This window comes from Thalia democratica, chromosome 1 (genome assembly GCF_965202585.1).
Source record: "Thalia democratica chromosome 1, ktThaDemo2.hap1.1, whole genome shotgun sequence".
NCBI classification, from domain to species: Eukaryota; Metazoa; Chordata; class Thaliacea; order Salpida; family Salpidae; genus Thalia; species Thalia democratica.
Genome location: NC_139165.1, coordinates 106,840,505 through 106,867,685, shown reverse-complemented (window position 1 = coordinate 106,867,685; position 27,181 = coordinate 106,840,505). Strand labels below are relative to the sequence as shown.

The 27,181-nt window shown below is 24.4% G+C and overlaps 1 protein-coding gene and 1 long non-coding RNA gene across 7 annotated transcripts in view; both read left to right on the top strand.

Moving 5' to 3' along the window:
• The first annotated feature begins 4,947 nt into the window (after window positions 1–4,947).
• On the top strand, window positions 4,948–18,074 carry LOC145850085 (uncharacterized). The gene is made up of 7 exons (XR_014372384.1): window positions 4,948–5,032; window positions 7,166–7,217; window positions 8,592–8,652; window positions 13,708–13,810; window positions 15,111–15,195; window positions 17,099–17,226; window positions 17,420–18,074. It is a non-coding gene; the product is annotated as an uncharacterized LOC145850085 (long non-coding RNA).
• A 598-nt stretch (window positions 18,075–18,672) lies between these two features.
• LOC145850044 (uncharacterized) overlaps window positions 18,673–27,181 on the top strand; it is a 60,998-nt gene continuing 52,489 nt past the window's right edge. For all 6 annotated transcript variants that reach the window (XM_082955226.1, XM_082955219.1, XM_082955212.1 and 3 more), the window contains exons 1-2: window positions 18,673–18,997; window positions 26,751–26,904. In XM_082955226.1, coding sequence (XP_082811352.1) covers window positions 18,968–18,997; window positions 26,751–26,904 — 184 coding nt within the window. In that variant the 5' untranslated portion in view covers window positions 18,673–18,967. The remainder of the gene's footprint in view (window positions 18,998–26,750; window positions 26,905–27,181) is intronic.

The following is a 27,181-nucleotide window of genomic DNA, read 5'->3' as shown; positions in this document are numbered from 1 at the left end:
TTTATTCGTACTATTGAATTAGTGTGTACTTTATTTATGTCAAACTAGGTAACATAAAATACTATGAGCTTGAACGTGTGACAATTGTCATTTAATAAGCAGAATGAAGCCTATTGATCTTTTATATTTAGGACATATTCTGTTGATAATTAAGCAATAAATTGCTATTAAAGCCTAAATAATACTTTTATGGATCTTTAATTTTCAAGTTGCAACTACGAAGTTCTTTGTTCTAAGTGCAGCAGACTACTAAGGCTTTTACGTATAACACGTTGAAGAGAGAGCTATAAAAACAATAACAAAATTACATTGTTAGTTAGCTAAACCTTGTTTTTTTGTCAGGTAGATACAAAGCTTAAAAAACATAACATTAAAATTTTTTGAAGCAAACAAAAATAAATCTTGAAATAGTTTTATAAAATTCTTTTAACACACTAAATTTAGCTTAAACAGCAAATTTAATTTAAAAGTTATGCTTTAATTGTGATTAAAAGAACAATTTAAATAAACTAAATGAAAAAGTGTATAATGCATTTTATATAAGTAGATTAAAAATTACATAGTAAGTATACTAAAAATAAACTAAACTTGTTTATAAAGTTTTTCACAAGTTTAAAAATGTAAAATTTAAAAATAGATGTAAAGAAAAATATAAGATTGTAACAATTTTTCAGCAACAAATAACTGAATGTGCTATTTAAAAAACATATTTCAATTTTAGGTTAACATTTTTTAACTATTTTGCATAGTTAACGTTATTTGGTTATTAACTAATTCAATAAACTGAGCCACTGATAGTAGAGAAAGTAAAGGTAGTAATAATTATTAGTATTTTTATTTAATTTTACTTATAATCTACATTATGCTTATTTTTTTGCGATTTAATAACAAATATTAAAAACTTTTGAAATAGATTACAACTGTTGTAGCTTATACCTTGGCATTTCTTATGTAGCTGTTATAGGTAAACCCGAGTAAACAAATATAGTTAATATTTTGAAAAAAATTTTATAGTGGAATAGTTAAAATTTTAAATATAAGTAAGTTTTTCAAAGTTTTATGTGCGATTGCGTTACAAAACATTTCGTTAAAACTTATACTGATTGTTAAAGAGAAATAAATCTGAAAGACTGCTTCAGCTTATTTTATTCAATTCGTATGCTCAAAGATAATTTTGCGTGTTCAGTAATAATTAATTCAGCAGTGGCAACAAACTGCGTAAAATTGTTTACAAATACTGAATAGGATGCATTCATAAAAAGCTACTAATTAAACTTGAATCATGACCACAATCATGCAAATTAAAAGGTCTCTCGAGACGTGATCTGAAATTAAGTATGACCGTGCCTATATCTTACGCTCGTTCGTACTTTATAAAGAAAATTGTCATCAATAAAACACGCAACTAGTATAAATTTGATTGCTTCAATCTAAAGTGTGTCAATCGTTGCTTGATCAGCTGTGAGCTGTAAGAGTCTTTATTTCGTTTTGTTTTTCGTTTTTTTATTGTTTGAAAATTTGGAGTCTTATTTTTAAGAGTACAGCAATTTGTATATTCGCAATTGTTCACTTGTTCACAATAAAGTCGCTTTTAGGACTTTTTTTATTTTTTATTTTTTCAATTGAATACCTTTTCTATTGAAGAAATATTAAAAGTTTGAATTTTTTTGATGCTTTTTTAATCAAAAGTTTTACATATGTTTTCAAGTTTTCCAGATTCAAAAAAGAATGAAAAGAAACTTAAGGGCAGATAGGTAATTTCTGCATGTCTGAGTAGAAACCTATTTTAACTTGAAATTGCTGAATAAACTAATGCAAGTTTTATATAATGTTTTGCAAGTCCTCACCACAATTTTCTTTCTTGAAATTAATTTTTAACACATATATTAGTTTTAAATCATTAAAGGTAAACCACTAAAACTAATTAAGACCCGTTGTACCTTTAATCGTCCATACAGAGGGGCCATACTTTATTCAGTTCATTTTTACAAAAAAACAGAAAACAAACACAACACCTATATTTTTTTTTAACAATAGAATTTGAAACTTAAAAAGGTTTTAAAAATATTCATAACATTGCACATACTTGAAACAACACTAAATTAGTTGTAGTACAAAAAATGTAAACGTTAATTATCAAAATTTAACCTTATTTAAAATATTTAAAAAGTTAATTCAGCATTTTATACTTATTAAAACTAACAAAAAATAAATAAACAAACACTGATGACTACATCTTTCTATGTTCCACTTTTAGAAATGACCTAACGCGCCGACTTACTACGCTTTTATACTTCGTAACTCCCATGAGGTTTGTGACGTCATAATACACCATCGGCGTGTTTCGCCAGCTGAGAGTTTATATGATGACGTAACTGTTTTCGTAGCGACACGATTTGATGAAAGTTTTTAAACTTATTTTGTGTTTTTATTTATTATATACACTTGAATCAATATATTCTTCATGTTGTCACTTATGTAATATATTTAACCACTATTCTATTACTAATAAATTGATGCTTCAGCCATACTTATACATGGTTTCTTAAGAAATGTATTGTATATTGCTTTGGTACGTTAATTAAACAAATTAATATTTTATGCTATTTATCTTTGTTTTTGTTACTCCAAATATTTTCATTTACACTTTTTTCAAATCGCCTGTTTATTACTTTTATTTCTGTCAACTCCAAATAATACTGTGTATTAACTTTCTTACCGTTTAATAAATAGCTTAGAACTATATGAATATTTAACGAAAAACTATCAAATGATTGAAAATGCTTCATGATGTTGTTTTACAGCCTTTAAAGATTTAATTTTTAAAGTCAAATTTTAGTAAGATTTTAAGTTGTAGAATACTAAAACTTTACTTTTTCACTTAGGCAAACGTTAAAATCTTTAAGAAACTATAGCAATATTCTGCAAAATTTATTTAAAAATGAAGTATGTTAGACTTTAAACTAAGTTTCGGTTCTTCATCACGCTTTTTAATTACTATAGATTGTAAAAAAATTCAAGCTTTTAAAAGTATCTTCTAAAAATTAGTAGTATATAATAAGTTCAATTTTAATCTTAAATAAAATAATATCTACTACTTATTATTCATTACCTTTTTTTAATTTATTTATTTTTGATTGTTTCTTCATTTACATTTATAAAAAAACAAAAAAGAAAACTGTCTTTCATACTACAGCAGAGCATGGTATAATACAACTAAAAATCACTAACCTAATGCATTTTCAATAAACGTTTATTAATGTTTTATACAATCATTTTTGTAATTTAAAAAGAGAGTAGTACTTACGAAATAATTTATAATACTGCTTACACATAAAGACAAGTTTATTATAATAACATAAAATAGTTAATTTTAAAAATTTTTATGTAAAACATTGTTGCTAAAATATATAAGCATTTATAAGGAAATATATATAATTAAAAAAAAAATATAATATAATATTTAGCTTAAACCTAACAAAAGTAATTGCTTTGTAAATACTAAATAAACATCAAAAGTTTTTCTTGTTATTTAGTATTTTCTAATTATTTTTTACGTTTTTATCTTACTTTTTATCAAAACCAAGGAGTTCTAGTAAGAGGTTAAAAAATTTTTTAAGAGCTTTACTGCATAGAAAAAATCTAAGTCTGTAGTTATTTAACCAAAGCGTATAAATAAAAAATATATTTCAAATTAAACTCGTAATTAAAAAAGTAGTCAAAAACCAAAATTAATTATTAATTTACGTTCTAAGTGCCTAATACAAATTCAACCGTAAAAACTTTTATCTCACTTTTCGGCCTCCCTGGCTGTATTTTGTAGAAATCTGCTTTTTTTAATGATTTTATAAAATAATAGCCTTTTGATTAATTTACCATGCTAAAACTATTCTTTCATAAAAACTTTATAAAAGTTTCATGTTTTGAAAAGTATTTAAAGTAATTTTTCGTTTCATGATTTCTTAAATATTAAAAATTCTTTATTTTTCTTATCTGTTACTATTTATTAATATAAAAAGACATATATCGAATTTTAGTTACATAAAACATTAATAAAAATTCTAGTATAAAAAAAAAAACTTAAAATTATAATTTTACAACCTAAAGATTTTTGATGAAAAAAGAAAGCGCTTAAAATGTTTTGTCAAAGGAAAAAAGCTTTTAGAAATCTTTCGGTTGTAGAGTCATACACCACGGGGCTCGGACACAGCTTAATGTTACGTCTAAGACTTAATTACATGATAAAACGGATTATTATTTTTAACTATTCTTTAAATGTAATTTATTTAATTCAGTGAAATAAGAATTAATAAGCTTTTTCTTGGAGTAACATTTACATTATTAGCTGCTTTGATGCTGTTTGAATGGCCAGGTGAACACTGACATATTGAAAAGTACATTTTCGATGGTCAACAAAATACTGCCTGTGGCTATTCAAGCATGCAATTAAGTTAGCTAAGCAATATTAATACAAAATTTATAATAAATAATTTATAATTTCTATAGTAATAAATTACATTGTAATGATACTATTTAAGCTTACATATATTAGGTAGCAGAAACGTTTTGAATTAATGTTAACAAATTAATTGCAGTTTTTGTTTGACTATATTGAATACACTTTAGCTTTTTGTTAGAATAAAACTGAAAGACAAGTAACAGTACTACTACTTTAAATTATAAGGTAGTAAAATAACAATAGTTTAGTATTTGTTTAGTTACATTCGATTAATTGTTTTTTTAAATTGATTTAAACTTTATTTTTCTCTACTACTGCCAAAAACATCATTAGTCTTTTTGTTTGATTAATTGTTAACACTTTATACTGGTTATGTTTTTTTCACAATTATACATTAATAGTGATCAAAATTTATTTCTTGTTCAGCTTTTTCTAAGTTTATGTTAAATCAATTAAATAATAGTTGATAAATATCCAAAGCTTGGATACCAATAGCTTCCATCCACTTGATCACACTATAAACACATGGATAATACACATCCGAAGTACATCACATCACAGCGTTCTTCCAAGGTTTTGTTTTAACTAAATCACTATAAATTTTGCTTATTTATAATTATCTATTTTTGGTTTCAAAGTATAATATTTAAACTACTATATCTCACAGCACTTACTAAATCAACTCTGTGTAAAACAAGCCCTTATAAGGCAATTCATGTCAGACATTTTAACGACTTTAGATCTTTGTTTTAAAATTCTATCTTTATTAACTTTTGCTTGACATTATAAATTATAAACACATTTAGATTAAATAAACTACTAAATGATGATTTTGTTGACTTTACGTGGTAGAAATTGTCCAGCTTATTTACTATATGTAGTGATTTAGGTCATACATCAACTTAAACTAGTAATTGAATGATTTTGTAGACATATCACTATTTGAATATAATTTATAATTTCATATCATCTCAACATTATCATCTTTATCAATTCCTGCAACTTGAAAACATATCACCGGCTGGCCAGATTTTTCCATAATAGTCGTATGCTGACCTAACTTAATAAAAATTAGAAAATCTTTGCTCGGCGGCATAAATTAAAAAAATGTATTATATAAACTGTATAGGTTCTTTACCGCAGATTTTCTATTATGAGTCATACTAGTAGAATTTAAGTCAGTCTTATGGAAACATTGGCAAAATGTTAGTTTATAGCAGTTGAAAAATATTAAAAATTAAAAATTAAATTGTATAGTAAGGATATGTAAATTTCAGAATTTTTAATTGACACTTTAGTGATTGTAATGAAATGAATATTTTTAGTGAGACAAGTATATCAGTGATTCAGTAATTAAGATATTTACAAAATTTTAGATCAAGTGAACTAGCAATTTAAAAGTAAAATTTTAAAAGTACTTCAATTAGTTACATTACAATCAAAAATCAGAGAACTGAAATTTATGTTAAATTTAAAAGTCCATGTCTAATAAAAACTTACAATTTAAAAAAAAAATTAAATGACCACCTATTAGGTTATGCCGATACAACTAACAGAGTGCTGACCAACAAACGGGAAAAATAATTTTAAATAAGGGCACTTAAGTTTTTAACTACAAAGTTTTGCGCTTCTATAGTAAAATTGCCATGAAAAATGATATTGAAAACCTCTATTACTTGCTTGAAACTATATTTAAAGCGCATTTAGAAATAATTGTTGTTAAATTACTAATTATTTTAATTTGCATAGGACAATCTCACGCTAGGTAAGTTAAGGGCTATACATTTCACAAACCTATAAAAATACACAATGATGGTGTATTAAACAGGTGTAACGGTTTACAGTCATAAAATCAGAATTTACATGTAGACCACGTAAATAAATTTGGTATTAGGTTTAAATAGAAAAACTTGTTTAAATAAGTCGGAAAAAATCATTCTATATAACCTTTAAACTAGGTTTTGCAAAGCTTTTTTTTTTCATTAGGCCCACTTTTTAGTAATAAAAAAAACTACGGAAAAGTCCTTACAAGACGTTAAAAGGTATCCGTGGTGTGGGACTTGACAGCCAAAAGTTCTTTTGTGCACCAGGTCCTTAAACCAAATGTTTTGAGCTATTTTTTTTTGTCATTGAATAAACTATAAACTCTGGCCCCCTCAACAAGATTTTTCAAAAAACTACCTTTAATTACGTCAAGACCTTTTTAAGATCTTTATCTTCAACTCAACAATATCTAGTGAAAGTTTCAAATTATTACTAAAGCCCTCCTTTAGGCTCCTTTTACAGCTTATGGCACCCTAAATTTCTGAAATAGCCCCCAAAGAGCCAAGTTGCCCATTTTTGGAAACGCTGCTTTATACTCTATAAGTCTAAATTATGTTTGTTAAATAAAAAAAACTTACTGAATCATCAAACACTTATAAAAAATTATATTGTTTAGCTAAATTTAAAAGGAAGTAGTTAATAAAGCAAATAGTATTCTCAAAAAGTGTAAACAAGTAAATAAGTAAGTAATTCAATAAGTAAGTTACAGTTTTACCTACAAAATTGAATAAAATTTCAATACTTGTAGTGTTCTATACACACTTAATAAAAAACTATTGTAGTAAATTATCATCTTTTAATTGATTTATTATACTTATTTGGTCAATAAAACTTGTTTACAGAATAGACTGATAATTTAAAAACCATTTTTATATTTGATAGGAGCTAGCTTTCCGCGGACTACCAAACAAAAGTCTCAATGAAATTTGATTGGGTAAACTTTTGTTTTAAATGTTTGTTCTTTTTATCTCAATTAAACTAAGTTTGTTCGTTTTTAAAAAAACATTTCAATATTTAACCTTTTAGCAAATACATTCATATGCTAATTAAGCAAACAAATTTTAAACAAATACTTTATACTATATATATACTATTATCCTTAAATTAAATATTATAACAATGAAAATTTAGTGTTGTAACTTTTAGTTTTTGTTTTACATCTTACAAAACTTTTTAATTTAATTTGTTATGTATTTACTCTGTGGATGATTATTTATTATATGTTAATTAAATCTTGAATGAGAGTATATAATTTGTTGACTATAAATCTAATTTTATTAGCAGTTCTAAATATTGAAGTTTTAAATTATTAAAAGTTATTTGATTTAAGCATGTTTGTATACTCATGATTTTTTTGGTATGATATATATTTATCTATAAATTCATGATAAATATATTATTAATTAAATGGTTAATTATTTTCACTAACTATTATTTAGACATTTTTCTAACCATTAAAAATTACTTACAACGTTGTAAAAATTATAATCAATATTAAATGGCTTCGTTGTTACAAGTTTTAAATTTGTATTGTAAAGCTGTAGTGTTTAAAATTCTACTTACAATTTAAGATTTGATGATTAAAAAAATATTTTTAATAATAAATTATTACAAAGAGTTACAAGTTTTACAAGTTGTTTACAAGTTTATTACAAGTTGTTACAAGTTTTAAATTTGTATTGTAAAGCTGTAGTGTTTAAAATTCTACTTACAATTTAAGATTTGATGATTAAAAAAATATTTTTAATAATAAATTATTACAAAGAGTATTATCTAAATATTATAAAACAGTTTGGAAAATTCACAAAAAAAAGTTATAAAAATGTGTAAATTTTCAAAGGTTTATTTTTTCCTATATTTATAAGATCTAAAACAAAGTTTAAAAATAGTAACTAATTCAAAGTATATTTTAAAAGAATTTAAGTATCAAAAAATATAACAATATTTCTATAAAATATTACAATTTTAGGCTTTGTTTTTTTATAATTTTACACCTTTAAAACTAACTATATTCCTTGTTTGTAACATTATTTTTTTTTAAATAATAGCTATACTAAATTACTTCATTAATTTAAATAGGAACTAAATTAAAAATAAAATTTTGAAAATAAAACTTTACTAAAACCTTACTAATAAAAGAGCTATGTTTTAAATTCTTTTTTGTAATCAAGCTCACTAGAGACTGTAAAATCTTATAGGAAATTTAATTCTTATTGCTCTAACAAACTTTCGTTAACTTAACTTTTTACGAAAATTATATTCAAACAAGTTTATTTCTACTATAATAATAAACATAATAATAAAACAGAAAGAGGAATGAACTATACCTTATGAACTGCACTTCAGAAAAACTTAGTTCAAATTAAAAGGTTAGTTTTTTTATGTATGTTGAATAATAGTGCATAATTTATATTGTTATTTGCATGAGAAATTTATCTAATTTTAAGTTGGATTTTGATTAAAATTATCTCTTTTTTTTGTTGTTTTCAATTGTTTATAAGGCTGTATTTCTTAACCTAAATATGTTTATGTACGTGTTTACACACACATTTTTTAATTTAAACAATTTATTCAAACTTGGTCATATAAACATTTTGGATTTTAAACAGAACTTAAGTTTTGTATTGTCTTTGGCAAAAACTTATTTTTTTGTCAAAAATGAACAAATTATTCATATCAAATATCAACTATATATATTAAATCATTAGGTTTATTAGCTTTAAGCTAATTAATAAAAGTAAACTTTTAAAACTGATTTTTTTCACTTGATTAACTTAAGTTAAATCTAAAATTTTGTAATTTAAACTTTAGTACATTATTTTAGGAATAGGAGTTTGCTAAGTTTGTAAAATATAAAGTATAGATAAAATAAAAATCTTAAAAACATGCTCAACTTAAACATTACCGATAAATATTTAGCTGTTTTATATTTAAGCCACTTCTTTTACTATTGACTAATTAAACGTAAGATTTTTACGTTTATTATTTACATTAATTTTGTTTTGTTATCATGGTGTAGAATATATTTATAGAAAATTAATTAGCATTGTAAACCAAGTATGAGTGTTTTAATTGTCATTAAAGAAGTACCCAAACTTTTACTTTAACTTGATAAAAATAGAACTATAAGTACATCAATAGTTTAAAACTAACTTCGTAAAGATATTTTTTTTGAAATAAAGTTTATAGTTAAATTAAAAATGAACTATAAATTTAAGCTTGAAATAGAGTCAAAGGACTTGGGAAGTACAAATGTTTTTTGTTATTGCACTACATATTTATTTATATTATATAACATTGTTTCAAGTTATAAAAATATATTCAATTCAAAACTTATATATATATATATATAACGCTAAAACTATTAATGGCTGCGTTTTATAATAAATCAAGTCTAAAGAACACATATTTAAAAAAAGTACTAAATATTGTTCAAACTAAACTCTTTATTTACAATAATTTAAGTTTTAATCTATTTTTATTAGTTTATTCATAATAACTTTTTTTGAATACTATTGTTATACATAGACAGATATGCACAACAAGTAATTACTCAGAAAGCTAAAACTTAAGTTTATTTTGTTTATAGAATTTAAAACCTTATACATTGTATATTTAGTTTAATGAAAAGTCAACTGTATAATTTCAAATTAGTTTTTAGTTAAATTAGTTCTTGTTTAATAACTCACTTACAAAAAACTCAGAAAGCCTGTAAGTGTGCTTTTTACTCTTTGTATTCAAATAATAAAACTTTTTTAATGTTTAACAGCATTTCACCTTTTGTTTACTTCAAGCTACTCTTTTGATAATTAATTTTTGGAAGTTTATTGAATGACAAAATAACGCTCAATATTTTTGGTTCTTGGACACGGTGCACGATATACCTTTCGGTTATTGAACCGTTCACCACGTCTTGTCCACCACTTTCTTACGTCTTATCCAGGAATGATTTTCCCTTGGTTACTATCAGACAGCTTAATCACTAAGTTATCCGCAAGTATGAGGTAATTACAATTAAATGTATGTAAAACCTATAGAAAGTACAATATCTGTATAAATCATTTAAAAAACTTGATTTTGCTTGTTAAGCTAAATTTTAAAAAGCTTTGTGTTTAGTTTTTTTACGTTAGTGATAACTTACAGTGCCATGATGCATTGAATCCTAGAATTTTAGAAGTTGTGTAAAAAACTGGGAAATCTAGAGTTTTGAGCAATTATAGAAAAAATAAATTTTAAACTTAAATTGTGGAACTTTAAACAATTTTTACATGTAAACTATAAAATTTACATAGTATACGACAAAAAACAGGTTGTATTAGAGGCAACTTTTAACTGGTTTCCTGTTTCTTATGCAACCTCTTAAAAAACTGGAATAAACTTAATAAAGAAAGCGACTAAATTTAATTTTCATTTAGAATAACTTAATAAAAACTCATATCTATGTCAATTTTTGATGTCAGTTTAAGTTTAGTTCATAATTTTTAAAGAAATACAATAAAAATTATACATCTTACCGTGGAAAAATGTAAGAACTAAACAATAAAAGTTTCACATTTGAAGCTTACCATTTCACAAGAAGCTTACCATTTAAAGTTAGCCAACAAAAAGTATTTGAATAATATTTTTGAATGATTTTACAACTTAAAAGATTCTATTTTTAACCAAATATTGTATTTATTTTAACAAAATTGAGAAAGTGTTACAATTCTTTTTGAATCAAAATGTAAAACGACTCTTCACGACTACTAGATTGTTTTTTTATAACATTTTGATTTAATTTCTCTTTGAAAATTCAATTTTTGTTTTTAACTAACTATTTTAACTGGGATTGTTTGACTAAGAAATATATTTACATTTCACTGAACATGTTTTTCTACTGTTAAGAGAAGTTAATTACTAATTTTGATTATAAGTTTGTTTTTAGCTTATTATGTATAAAGTATTTCGTTATTCATGTTAGCTTCACTACGTAAGACAAAAGTTTCACATTGTCATTTAAAACAAAACAAAGGTTTGTATTTAAGTTAGTTTACTGAAAAATAAAGAGCCAGATTACTTACGTAGATTTTGATTCTGTTTAACTGATTTGTAAAATTCTCAAAATATCTTTAAATTAGAATTTTATAATAAAAATTTTGTTTATAAAATGTCCTTAGAAGGTTTAGACAGTTATGTATTAGACTGTTAAGAATTTTTCCAAATTATATGAAAAAAGCTATAAACAAAATACCATTTTATTGAAAAAAAAATTATCCCATTTAAAAAAGTCTAGACACTCCCCTGGGTTACAATATTTTTTTTTTATTATATAAATACTATTTAAAATACCATTTATAATTTTTTTTCCTTAAGTTTTACTTAATACTTTTAATCAACAAATAAACTTATACTTCCAAAACCTTACATTTTTTCATCAAAAAGATTATAATGTCTCTGTAAAATATACAATAAATGAAACACACAACACAATTATTCCCTTAGTAGTATTTTGAATATATTTTTTTCTAAGCAACACAAATTTTAATTTAATTAAAGTAATTTAATTCTATTAAATTCATATATTGTCTCCACCAAAGTTATTTTTATGTAAGTTGTGTCAATTTTTTTAAAAAGCCAAAAAAGTCTTATTATTTTGAAGCCTTTAGTTTTATATATAACAATTAAGTACGTTTTTGACTACAATTACATTGAATCATAAAAAAATAAATTGTTAAAAAAAGTTAAAATAAAGCTACTTTAAAGATACAATATTACTTTTAACTTTCTTGAACAACTACAATATTTTTTTAAAATTTTACTTATTATTTATCTAATAAAGATAAAAATTTAAAATTTAAATTGTTCAAGTTGTAGGTTTCAAAGAAACCAATCTCTTGTTTGATATTTTCGCTTAATTTAGATAAATCATATTTCAACATATTTAAATAGATATATTCTAATAAATAAATAGATAAATAAATCGAATCTTGTTTTTACAACTAAACTATATAATTCTAAAAAGAATGTTTTGTATCACCACAGTGTAAATAAACTAAAATTATATAACTAAGATATAAAACAGTCTAAGTTTAGTAATGTTAACACTTTAATTAAAGTATGCACTTTTACACGAGTTGAAACTTTTTTTTTATATTAAAAATTTTTTTTTATCTTTTTTTTTTACTTTCACTGCTACCCATAACCCTTGTCCTCGGTCGGTAACTTCTTTTTGTTTTGTTATAATTATTTTATTTACGTGTTTTTTATTTTTTCGGTGAGTGTCTAATATGCAAGAAGTTACTTTTTTGCACGGGTTGAATTTTTTTGTTATCTATTTTTTATTATTGTGACCCCTTACCCTGACTTAAAATATTTTATCTTTTTGTTCTTTTATTAACTTAATTTACTACCACTGTTACCCCTTCTCTTGGTCTGTAACCTCATTTTCGTTGTTTTATGTTTGTTTTTTACTATCACTGCTACCCTCAACCCTTATCCTTGGTCGTTACTTGTTTTATTTATTTTTATTTGTTTATTTTGCTTTTGTAAAAAATTTACCCTTCGTGCATATTTCACATGTTCCCAATAAAAGTGTGTACTGTATATGTTATTTATTATTAATTTCATATAATTTTCTATTCTTGTGGGTTGTTTTCACGATCTAAGTTGAGTTTGATAATTTGTTTACATTAATACTGTTTCCCAGTCAAAAACTAATTGTTTATAATTTATGACTGTAACCTTTTTTTAGCTTTACCTATGTTAAATATTTTAGTAACTTTTGTAACTTATCTGAATTTTATTTTAACGAACACTGTTCCAAACATGCCTCTGATTACAAATACTTTGAATACAGAATATCGTTATTTTATTAATTCGGTGCTCCAAAATTTTTGCCCCTATTCTACAATTAAAATAATCTTCAGAAACTTTTCTAAAAACTTTTATTTTTATCCTAGATACATTCAGACCATCGTGTATATATTAATAAAAGATCACAATTTACAAAACATACAATTTTGGTACGACTACTAAATATCTACGTACTAACAGTTTGTATTTCTTTTACAATTTTACTTCTTCCTGTAAAACATTTACCTTTCCTGATTTGCCCTCTTGTCTCTCTCACTTGCCTACTAGAAAATTTTTTATTTCTTTATTGGTTTAAAAAGAATGTTCAGTTTTTATTTGTAATTAACAATAAAAAAACTGCACCAATTATCGATAAGATTTCTCTCAATAACTAAATAAATCAGTCATATTTGAAACAATATAATCAAAATAAAAAGTTTTCAAAGCTTTTGTTTCTCTGCAGCTAAATTTATTGTTACATTCTATATTTACCGAAAAGCAATAAAAAAGTAAAATTTCATTGGATGAAACTTTTAACACATTTTACATTAACTATTTTGTGTATTTTAAATATTTACTATTCAATTGTGCAGGTATTAAGATAAAGACCTGGATTCCCCGCCAGCCCAAAGCAACCTGGTAAAGGCCACGAGTTGGCGCCGTCGAGCTAAAATTGTCTTCCTGTACGACTACGAGGTAAAAATTAGCTATAAGTAGACAAAAGTTTGCTATTTTACAAAAAACTACATGTGCAAAGTAAAACTAATATACCACTTATGATTTCTGTCTGTAAAGAGATTTCAAACAATAACTATTGTATATCAGTTCAACAAGTAATATATAAATATTTCATTTTTTTGTATGCAATATTTAACTTTTTGTTTACTTATACTATATGTAATTACTAGAATATAAACTGAAAATATTTTAGTAAATTACCGTTTAATAATGTAAATAAAAGTTCAAGTAAACCAATAAGCACAATTTTAACAACAAAATAATTGCTATAAAAAAATAAAGCTTAACATTAGACGTGTAAACTTATACAAACTTAATGTACAATTACCAGGTAAAAATTAGCTATAAGTAGACAAAAATTTGCTATTTAACAAAATGAATAATAATTGTAAGATAAAACTAATATATCCCTTTCTGTCTCTTAAATATTTCAAACTATGACTTTCATATATCAGTTCAGAAACATATATATATTTTTTTCTATGCAATAATGAACCTTTTTTTATATATTACATTTAGTTAAAGTGTAATTATTAGTACACATACTGAAAATAAAAAAGTAAATTAATATTTAACTACTTAAATAAAAATTCAAATAAACCAATAAACATAATTCTAACAAAAAATATCTGAAACAAATTATAAAGTTCAACATAATACGTGGAAACTTATACAAACCACTATTTATAATACGTTATTAAATAACTAGTCAAAATTACTAAACACCTGCTTTAAAAGTTAATATACATCATAACTTAACTTATAACTTAACAATCTTCTAATGGAAGACAACTAAATTTAACTTAATTGAAAATATTTTTAATGATGCTTTAACTGTTAATATGATTACCTTATAAACTAACTTGATAAAATACTGTTAATTCCAAGTATTTGGTTGTCAATTTTTTAGTTTGAACGTTTTTTAAGTCAGGCTGTTTATATGTTTTTTTTTTAAATCTTAGACTACTTTTAATTTCTTTAACGTTAAGTTTTTTTTCGTCCTTTTGTTAAGATTATGATGTTTAACGTTTTCAAAACTTGATTAAAAGTAATTGTTATCAAGTTTTCAAACATACTACTTTTTGTTTTTGAAAATTAGGCCGACTTAGCTAGCTTATTAAATATCAATTCACTCAGAAACAGGCTACTTTCTGTTCACTCAGAATGACAACCATACTTGGCCTTTAACTCTTATTTTAAGATCTTATAGCTAGTGCAATAAGGTTTAACATGTTTTAAAATATTTGATAATATACAGTTTGCATGGAATAACAGCAAATAAGAATATCGCATAAGAAAAAATGGAATCAAAGATCTGACGTTACAGAGAATATTGGGGAGAGGTGGTTTTTTGATTTTATATTAACTGATTTTTTAAAAATACACAAATACCTTTTTATTATAAAAGTGTAAAATTTGCTAGTGATAAGTAATTATGTTGATTATTTTATTCCAAAATTACTTTAAGTAAAAAAAAGATGTCATATTTCGAAGGAAATCTAGTTTAAAATATATATTTGAAATTGATTAGTTAAAACTGGCCACAAAACCAAGTAAAATTAATAAAAAAAGGATTTTATTTATTTTTATTAGAAAATGAGTCGTTCAATATGTATTAGTTATGTTCGAACAACTTTATTTTTTAATTTGTAGAAGTAAATATCAAATAAAACATGATACATACTGTAAAAGGTTTAATTGTAATAATTTGGTTAATCAGTTATAAAAAAAAAGAAAATTTATATATAATTTAGCAAATAATAATTTTTAGGGTCAAAGTTAATAAATTTTCAATTTTTATTATAGGGATACTTAAAATTGTATAAAATTTTAGTTGAGACTGTTTTGGTTAATTATTCTTTACAAAAATAGTTACAAACATTATGACCTAAAAACTAAGCAAGAACACTTATGCATAACCACTATTAAGATTAAAATATTTTTTATTAATTTTGTACCAAACTTTACTTGAACAAGCTTGGTAAATTAAAAATGGGCTTAACTAACATCAGTTATTACTATTTAAAAAACTAAATCGAAATCCCAATAAAACACTATTTTTATTACATTACGTGCACTAACTTAACGTTTATTGTTTGTTTAACATACTTATACTGTTATCTTAACATTTGTTTTATTTAAGAGAAAAAAAGTGTTACTGTTTAAAGTAATATTCATCTCCCCTGAAAGACTCTAGTAGGTATTTGTATATATCTATTTAATATACTTATATGTACGTAAAGTATGTTTTTTTAAAAATAGATAATATTTATAATAGATAATTACCTCTAGCCCTTTTCTTTGATCGGTATATGGTATGTTTTACTACCATTGTTACCCCTAACTCTTATCATGGTTGGTATTTTTTTTTAAGGAATTCCTAATTTATTTTTACTCTGATTTTAATTTGTTATTTGTGCAAAGAATCCCCTTCGTGAGTTTTTGACCAACCCCAAATAAAATTATGTACTGTTGTCTTGTTTATTACTATTTACTTTACTATTTAATAGTTATTGGTTGTTTTCGCAAAATGATTCGAGTTTGATGGTTTGTTTTTTAATAACAATGTTTAAAAAAAATTGTTATGCTGTATATTGTTTAAACTTCATCTGTGTTATATTGCTATGCGACTTTTGTAATAATACTTTTTTAAGGACTTTTGTTCCACACATGCCTTTAATAGTTCCATCACGAATATTTCGATTATCAAATAATGCTTTTCGTATGTTATTTTCTTGTTTAGGATATACAATCGCTTCGGTGTTTCCAAGTCCTCGCCTAACAAATTAAATTAAAAGTAATGGTCAATGATTTTATGTGTACTTTTGTTTTCAATAGTTCGGACTAAAAATAATTATAATATTAAAACATCACAATCTACATGATAAACAAATTCTAAAAGAACTATATAGTTTTACTAGCGGTTTTATTTATTACCTCTTCCTGAATAACTCTGTCTTGTTGATATGCCAACCAGATCAATGTTTATTTGTTTATTGGTTTAATATTATTTTGAATGTTTGTTCAGTTGTCTATTAGTAATACTTGTAAAATAAATTAAGCACAAGTAATCGAAAAAATTCTGTTAATTACTAACTAGATATAAAATATTAATTTTTTTTTGTTCCTTTACAGCTCATTTTTTCGATATATCTATATATACTAAAAAAAAAGTCTCTAGTTTTTTTGGATTGAAATAAGTCTGATAAATAATGTGAATTAAAAGTTTTCCATGCATTTATGCAGCCAAAAAAATCAGTATCGAAGAGGACCTGGATTCCTCACCAGCCCAGGCAGCTTGGCAACCTGACAACGACCACGAGCTGGCGCCGTCGAGCTACATTGAGAAAATTATTCTCCTGTAAAACTATGAGGTAAAAATTAGCAATAAGTAGACAAAACTTTGCACGAATGTTTTGTCTAAAAAATATATTGAACGTATCTTATATAAAACTAAAATCAAAACTTACTCTAAATTAAATTAAAAAAATTGTTTTATATACAATGATAGATGTAAATGAATCTATTAACGTTTTAAAATTAAATGTTTACCGTATAATTGTGCAGGCAAAAAGATTAGTGTTGAGGAGGAACTAAATAAAAAAGCCCCTGGCAACCTGGTAAGGACCACGAGTTGGCGCCGTCGAGCAATAATGTTATTCTCCTGTACGACTAAAAGGTAAAAATTAGCAAAAAGTAGAAAAAAAATTCTAGAAAAAAATTGAAGATATATAATATAAAATTAACATATCACTTTTGATATTATCCTTTAGAGAAAATTCAAACAATGACTTTTTTAATATCATTTTAAACAGATAAAAGTAAAACTTTTTATTTATTATATGTATTATTTTTCATTTTTTATTTAATTATTAGACTACAATCTGAAATGAATAAGTTATAGGTAGTTAGTAAAAATAAAGTATAACTTTTGACCTCAACTGTGTTTTTATGGAACACACTTTGGCTTCAAACTCTTTTTGTTATATTTTATACTTCATAATGTTCGTAAATTTATTTTAATTGATACTATTTTTTGCTTCAATTGGAAGTTTGGTCACTTCGTGAACTGATTAAGGAAGATAATAATGTTGATTAAGGAAGAGCGATCTAAGTTAAATACGCAAATAGCATTAAATGGAAAATCAAAACTATTAACAATTTATTAATGAACATATCTTTACTTAAGTTTTACTTACTAAATCACTAAAGTTTGTATTTATTTAAATTGAATCATACGTCATAATTCAAAGTTATTTTTTGTACAGTTTACTAACAAAACTTTTTTCAAATTCATTTAAAATTTATCACTTGAAAATGGAAATAGTATAGTTTTGAAAAACTTTGAGAAATAAAGTATAAAACAAAATTAGTAATCTGTTAATAATAAGTTGCAAATGGTATATAAAAACTTCGTAAATTGTTTTGATAAAAATAGTTTCATTATCAAAAATACTTATTGCCTATTTTCTCATTAAGAAAGTTTACCTGAAAATTGTAAAAAACTTGAAGAAATAAATTTTTATATTTTTTAATTAAAAAATAAACAATTTTCTTTGTTTTGAAAATTTAACCAATATAAAAAAAGTTATATGTTGTATCAATATATAAAATAAGTATTTATTCAGGATTGCTCTTTTGGATAACTACACTCAAGCTAACTTGAAACATTAAGACTAGTTTGACTTTTTTTTTAAGTCAGGCTTTAAGCTTTCTAAAGTTTTAGACTATTTCCATTACCTTTTAAATTCTTTTGTATTAAAGTTAAAATCTTATTACGTCTTTTCGTTATTTTTTTCTGTTTTTAGTTTGAAAAACTTTATAGATGTTAACCTTTAATAAATTTTCGAAGATTTATAGTTTTTATTTCAGCTTTCTTTAAAAATCAATCCGACTTGGCTAGCTTGATAAATCTCACACTATTTTAGCTCACTTAGAATGACAACCATGTTTATTGTTTTGTATTTCTCTAACTCCTATTTAAAAATCTTACAATCAGTGCATTAAGGTTAAAATTACTTTAAAATAAATAATAATAATACAAAGTTAGCAAGAAAGTTAGCAAACAGAATATGACCGTAGATAAATGCAATCTGATTTATGAAGTCATAAGCAATGAAGTCATTGGGGTGCAACAAGACAGAAGTAAGAATATATGTTTTTGTGTTTTTTTATTAATTTATTTTATAAAGCTATACAAGTACGTCTTTATTATGAAACTGTAATATTTACAAGTGATTAATAATTACATTAATAGTTATTTTGACGAGTTACTTTAAGTGTTCAAAACAGATATCAATTTTTGAAATAAATCTTATTGAAAATATGTATTTGACATTAATAGGTTGAAATTGAATCACCAAGTAAAGTTAAACAACTTGATATACTTTTGTTTTAACTAGTCAATGGGTTTTTGTTTCAATACACAATAGTTGTTTTCGAACTATTGTAGTTTTTCATTTGTAGATGTAAAAATTTAACAAAAAATAGCTCACACTGCAAAAAATTTAATTTTATCAATTTTATTTATCAGTTTAATTAAATAAAAAGAAGTACTTTTGATCATTAGTGTTTAGTAGCTGTAGAACATAATATAAATATAATCTTTATAACTTTAATCTGAATTAGTTGTTTATGTAATTTTTTTAAAGGATATTTAAGATTGTTCAACATTTAAGTTTTAATTGTTTTGTTTGTTTTGCTTCTAAAAACAAGGTACAAACATTATAGGTTTAAAACTAAATAAGCATACTTATGTATAACCACTATCATAATAAATTAGTTCTGACATAATAAATTATCATGGGTCCCAAGGGGACTTTAAACAAATAAACGAGATCAGTGTAACTATAATGGATGAGATCAGTGTAACTAGAATATTTTTATTAGTATTGTACCAAAGTTTACTTGAACGAAATTGATGAATGTATAAGTTTATAAATGTATGTATAGTTGAGCATAACTATTGCTGTACAAAAGCTAAACTAGAAAACTTGTAAAATAGTATTTTAAATACATTATGCGCTTCAACTTGAAGTATACAGCTTGTTTATCATACTTTAACTGATCTCTTACCATTTTTTTAGAGTCTCCTTGGGGCCAGTAACAGAAATCTAGAGGGTCATGATCAGTAATGGGGCCACAGAAAGGTTACAATTTAAAACTCACATTAGATATTCTGGAGGTGTAAAGGAAAAGCAAAAAAAATGTTTTAGGTGTTTTTAATGGTAGTTTTTGAGTAATCTTGTTAAAGGGGTTATGGCTTTTTTAATTTCATTAAAGGGTTTAAAATTTTGAAAAAAAGTTTTGAAACCCTGGTTTAGTCTATACCAGGGGCGTAGCGTGGGGAGGGACGCTGGCGCATGCGTGCCACCTAAAAAAAAAAAAAGAAGTAAAAAAAAAATGCAATATCTTTATCCTTTATTGTTTATTTTTTCTGCTTAACTCGCCTTTTCTCAACTATGTTTTCTAGTAATCGAAAAGTAAAACGAAATTTCTAATACCAATTAGTGACAAGTTAGGGAAATTACCCAGTATACTGATTCGGTGCGTAATTTCAAATGCGCACCGATGTTGATTAAAAACTCCGTAAGGAAAAGTTTTATAACTTCATTAACTTCATAAGAATTTAAACTCAAACAGTACGCAACTAGTTAGTGCACCGCAGTAGTATAACCTTATGACAGATTTTTTTAAAAGGAAAAATGCTAACATTTTGTTAACAAACCATAAAGCTAAACCTGTTTTATAGTGATAATGATTCGAGAATAAACAAATTGTTGTAAAAATAGCAGTAAACAACTGCTAATAAATAAAAATAAATTGATAATAAGAATAAAAAATATTAACAACATATTTTAATAAAAAAAACAAACAACTGAAAAAAAAAAAATAAATAAAAATAAATAATAAATAAACAGATTAAAACTGTGATTACAGTTTTAATCTCACTTTACAAAAAGTATTGTTTAAATAATCTAAACTTAAAATTGTTATTAAAAGTAGTTTCTTTTTTTATTAAGATAACAAACAAATCAAACTTTGTTGTTCTATCAGCCATAAAGTTTGAAAAGTAATCAATTTTTGTAGCAAGTTATTTTAAAATTTCTTTAGTCACATCATGAATAAATTATAGAAACTTGTAAAACAGAATTTTTACAATCAATTTATAGTCTAAACGACATAATTGATTAGTTTTTAATTTATTTAGTTTTAAATCAAATTTTAAATGGTATTTAAAAAAAAATTTTTTACAACTGTTTGAAGTATTTAAAAAATGCTATTCCCTAAAGATCTTAGAAAAACTGATTTTAAGATAAGTAAAAAATTATATTTCTTGTGAATTTTTAAAAGCATTGAAAAGGTTGACCTTAAAAAATTTATATTTTAAACATTTTGTTTTGTATCAGAAACATTTAGTAAAATCTTTCCACACATTCAGGATAACTCAGGATTTTATGAAGTTTTGGAAAACTTTAGTATGACTCAGTAAAAATCAGGATAACTCAGAATGTTTTAAGTATTTTTAAGCTCAGGCTGACTAAGGATAGAACTGTTATTTTATTTACTCAGGGTAGATTTAGTGGTTTTAAAAGCTTTGTTATAAAGCTTAGTTTCTATTAGTTTAAAAACAATAAAATATTCTCTAAAATAATTTAAAATGCTTATGATGACACATGATATTTTTAAACTAACTCAGGACAGTTATTTTGACTCAAAGAGTGGCAAGGCAATCCTGATATCTTTAAATTTAATTGTTTTTTTGTAAAACATGTTTTATAATAAGAAAGAAAAAGTAAACGTTCGTTTTCATTAATTTTTAGATTATTATTTGAAAAAAATATGCAAAGTAATATTGTATGGATTGTCGCGAGTCTAAAAATATGTCAGATAGGAAAATTACTTTAAGTTCAAAAGTTTGAATTGAAAAATAGCAGACCAACACCAGATATAAGTGGTATGAAATTTTTATTTTTAATTTTGTTTATATTTCAGATTTTCTTCATTGGTTAAGATTTATTTTTACAGTTTTATATTGTAATATAGGTAAAAATGTAGAAGTTAAACAAAAACTAGCTCTTTAGATTTATTCTACAAAAAATTAAAAATTTTAATTTTAATACTGAAGATTTAACACTTTTATATAAAATATAAAGATAGTATATTAAAACCTGCAACAAACTAAAAGTATGAGTTATTTTGAGTTTGATACAATTCTTTTTTGTTGATATAAAATAGATATTGAAGATTATTTAGAAATTGCACAGAGAAAAATGTTTTGAGGTATTAATTGTTATACTTAGTTGACCATTTATTTGTAGTTTAGGGCCATAGGGGGGGTAAGCCATGTTTTTTAGAAATTGATCTTAGTTTAAAGATTTTATTTAAGCTTTAAGATGCTTTTTATTGTTTTAAAAAATTCGAATTATTTTTTGAGATATGACCAGTCAAAGTCGGGCCGCATAGTAGGTTACCTATGGGAAGGGAATTTTAAATCAGCGAAAAAAAGCTAGTTTGTTTAAAATCTATCTCCTCCTACATTTTTCAAGCAATCTTCTTCAAACTTTAAGAGTTTAATCTATATACAGTAACAAAAATACATTACTTGTGAATTTAAAAATTGGTAGTAAATTTTTTTTTTAATTTTTGAAAAAAAAAAAGACTTTTTTTAAAATTATTTTTATAAAATTTTTATTTATTTTAATTATCTAAATTCATAAGTAACGTTTTTTTTCTTGTAATGTAAGGAACATTTTCTAAAATTTGATGAATATTGCTTGAAAAATGAAGTAGGAGATAGATTTTTAGTAATTTTTTAAATTTCCGAGAAAATTGACCCTGAAAAATTTGTGGCCCAAAAGTTTTAATTTAGGGGATTTTTAAAGAAAAAAATTTGCGCACCTTCTGACCAAAATATCACGCTACGCCACTGGTCTATACTTAAGACAAAATTGTTAACTGTTTACAGTAATGTTTATCTCTCACTCAAGAAATGTAGTAGATACTCAATACATACTTTATTTAATCATAAGATCTTAATGTTTTCATAAAACAACTAATTTTGTTCCATATCAAAAAAACTGCTTTTGATTAAAAATAATGGTTTACCAAATTAAAAAAATAAAATAAAAATAGTAAATTTAGTTTTAAAGTAAGTTCAAACTATGGATTTATTTAACTATTTTAGAGATTTAACTAAGGAGTGGTCAACGTATCCGGGTTAAATGTTCGGCCAAGGTCAAAAGTACAAAAAATGTATAAAACTTGTACCGTAATTTTACAAAACACAGCTCTAAGAGTTTGACTTTAAGATACGTACGAAAATGGCACTTCAAGTTTTCGTATTAATATAAACACCTTCCTTTTTGTTATAACATTTTGTTTAGTTTCAACTTAGTTTGAATATACTTCTATCAAATTACCGAAAGTAAAATGTTTCTAAATATTGTGACTCTATATACCAGTTTTTTAAATAAAATTTTTAATAAAATTTGCTGTCCATCACATTCTTAATTAAAAACTATTAATTTTGTACAGAAAACTAATTTTTAATAGAAAATAAGTTTTGATATTTTATTTTGTTTCTTTATAAGAGTTGCCACACACTTAGACTACTATGAATAATTAAAGCTATTTTTTTTTTTCGCAAAATTCAGGCATATTTTGATACATATTATGAACTTGATACTAAATTTAATAGATTTAGTTTTTTTTTTATGAAATTTTTGTTTTTATTAATATTATTGTTTCGACGTTTTTAAGTTTTAAAGCTAAGTTGATACTATCTTATTAACTACTGCTAACATAACATTTTAGTTTTTATTTTGTTTAAACTTTGGCTTATTTTTATAAAAGTCTAGAATTGTTACCTTAAACATTTGCAACCCTGGTTAAACTAAGAGTTAACATTTTTTTTCAAAAAATTCACCTTCGATAGACTTGTTTTTTTTTTCTTTAAATTTAAGTACCAATCTAGCTCTTCTCTGTTTTATGTGTTAAATTAAATCGTATAAACATTTTATTACATAAGCTAAAAAAGGTTCAAACTAATCACTATATTTACAATGTTTTAGTTTTAAAAAGTTATTGTTGTTTAGAAAATCTATAGGTTATTGATTGGTTGCATTTAAATATTAATATTTCTGAGTATACTTAATATACATAGGTGTGCATAATAATATATAGTATACTCAAAGGCAAGTCTGATTTGCATATTTGCTGAGTAAGTAAATTGTTTAAACTTTTCAGTTTTTATTTTTGTTTATACTTCAACGCTACTTACTTAAACATAATAAAAGCTAATCAAAAAAAATGTTATAATAGTCAAATTTAATATAAATTACCAACAAGTTTTTTTTTTTGCTGACCCTGCAAACATTCGAATCAGTCTGACCTTAATATATACTAATAGCCCATATAAAGCCCGAACGTGAATTGAAATATTGCAATGTAGCGGCTATAGATTATGATTGTTATATGTACAATATTATTTAAAAATGATAAATAGATACACTGTACCTTTAATATATTAAATTAACTGCTTCTTTTAGTATAAAATGGCTTTATATCCAACTAATTAGTTACACTTTTCCTATTTTTTTACTAGTTATAAAAATAAAGGTTGCCACAAAGTCAGAAAAGTCAAGTAAACTAGGATAATTCAAGAAAAAAAAAGGACGGAAGTCAAGAGACTTGATATAAACATACTCTTAACAAGAAAGTTTATCATCACTAAAAACTATATTTTTCTAATGTTTATGTTTTTAAACTTGGTTTTGCGATTCTTCATTTTTATGGTCTAAACTAGGGGTCGGCAAACTGCGGCCCGTGAGCATATTTTTTATTTGAATGGAATGTTGCCCGCAAAAGAAAATTTTGCGGCCCGCGAGCATGCAAATGTGGCCCACAGAGCAAAAAAAAATTTTAAGTCAAATTTTCTGCAGATAAAGAATTGCTATAATGATTAAAAAAACATAAGTATTTTTAATTCATTTATGGCTTAATAAATTTTTGTACTTTTGTTAAAAATATTTAAGAAACTTAATTTTCCATTAAAGCTGACTTATGATAATTTGTTTTGCCATGTGTTTAGTTTATTATCACTGCTTATAAACTTCGTTATTTCTTGACTTTGTGAATTTTATTTTAAACAGGGTTGCCAAAAAACAGGCTTATTTAAATATTTGAAAACTCTGACTAGGTTTAACATGTTTAAAACATTTTAAAAAACTTAGGTGTGTTTCAAACACTTTAAATATCTTTAGATTATTAGCAAAGTTTTTATGACTGTAAAGTAGTTTAAGAATTGTAAATTTTACTAGACTCATTACAAAGTATGTACTTTTTTTATAATGATGATATTTTAGTTAGGTATTTAAGCTTGATTAACATTAGGTAATTAGCTTTTTTAACTTTTAATAAACTTTGGCTTGTTTGTTATAACACATAAATTTTTGATTTTAAAGTGTTTGTAAAACATGTAAAAGACTAACTATTTACTAATAAGGTATTAAAGTATTTTAGCAGTAATTGTGTTAAAATGTTTTTTTTTTACACTATAAATAAGTATTAATTTTATTTAGCTAAGTAATTACTTTATTTTAAACTGCAAACCATTCAAACGGATTTTATTTTAAGTTAATTTTTCTTAAATATAAAAGAGTGGTTCATAATACAAAATAAGTATAAAAATGAGTTATAAGTGTTTTTCAAGTTGAGTTTTTAAAGAGAATAAGGTTGTAAATAACATAGATAAAATATCAAGTTAAACTTATTAATTTTTTTAAGGTAGTACATAGTTTGTTAATACTTAAACATTTTTATTCAATATAAGTTTTATTCCTATAAATTTTTATAGTTTAAATAGGCATTCTATGCGTAGCTAAAAGTCATTAAATATACTAAATTGAATAAAAATAAAACTTTCTTTAAGTGACTAAAACTAAAACCAATAGATTATTCAAATGCCATTAAAACTAAAACTGCAGCCGTCGAAGATTATAGAAACTTTAAATTTGGCCCGCGAGCATCAACTACCTGCCGTCCCCTGGTCTAAACGATCTTTTGGGAAATTCTTTTATTACCTCACGTGTGTATTTACCATTCGGGGGATATTAATTTTATTTTGTAACTATTTTGTTTTAAGGTGTCATATTAGATTTACTTGTAAAGAAAACTAGTACTTCATAATGTTTTCAAACTCAACCTAATTATTATTTCTATATCTAGACCAATTTTTAATACTTAGGTAGAATTTATACCTATATTAATTATTTTAAATTCAGAAACCAATTTTCATTCTTAGTCTTCTTAAAGAATTTTCCAGAATGGCTCATTCAAAAGATGAAATAAAGTATTTCAAATACATATGTTCATGTACTTTGTCACTGTCCAATATTATAAGATATAAGCTCAATATTTGTATGAATGGTGTTGGACATAAAAATAAATGATCAGAAATTAACCAAATTAAATAATATTTCTATCAAGTTCCAGCAGCAACAGAGTAGCAAAAGGTGAGAGCACATGTAGTAGTATAAGCCCGTCAATAAGTTTTGTGAGTAAGTCACAAACCACAAACTCTGTAATCTTATTGTTTTTACACCCTGTAAAGCACAAATACTTGTGAGAAAGCTTAACAAAAATATATCTTATGAGAGAGCAACAGCACAGTCATGCAACATAGCCCGAACTAAATTATCATATTGATAAATTTTGGCCTTGGACCACATTTCCAAAGTAAAGAAGTCAGGAACTTTTTTTCAGCTCGATCTATGGCAACTCTACTTATAAGTTAAATATGTTTTGTTTTTATTTCAATTTATTGTTTAACAAAGTTATTCGACTTTTTATTTAGTATTGTTTTTTAATTTAAAAAAAAAAAAAAAACTATTCACAGCAAGTAATCAAACATCTCAATTGTACCCGAAGGTCCCTTAACCCCCTAAAACAACTCCCAGCAGGTTGCCACGCAACAGAGATTCCAGCAGCAACAACAGGGTATTTCCCCAAAGAGCGCCGCTGGTGGCGGAGGTGGTGGATACTTATACACTGTTAGTTCGTTGTTTGTGAAAATATTGTATCTTAGTACAGGGTTGCAACTTTACCTGGAAACCTGGAAAGTCATGGAGTTTAAGAGATGTAGAAAAAAAAAAAACTGGAGAAACCTGTAATTTAAAGTCAAGTAGATCTTTCGATATGACTCAAAAAATTTATAACTTTTTTAGGTTATTATCAAAATTTTTTTTTATTCAAAAACACATCTAAAGTAGCTTTACAGTATCTTTTCAATGTTTTTTTACTTTTTTACACAGTTTTTTACCTTAACTT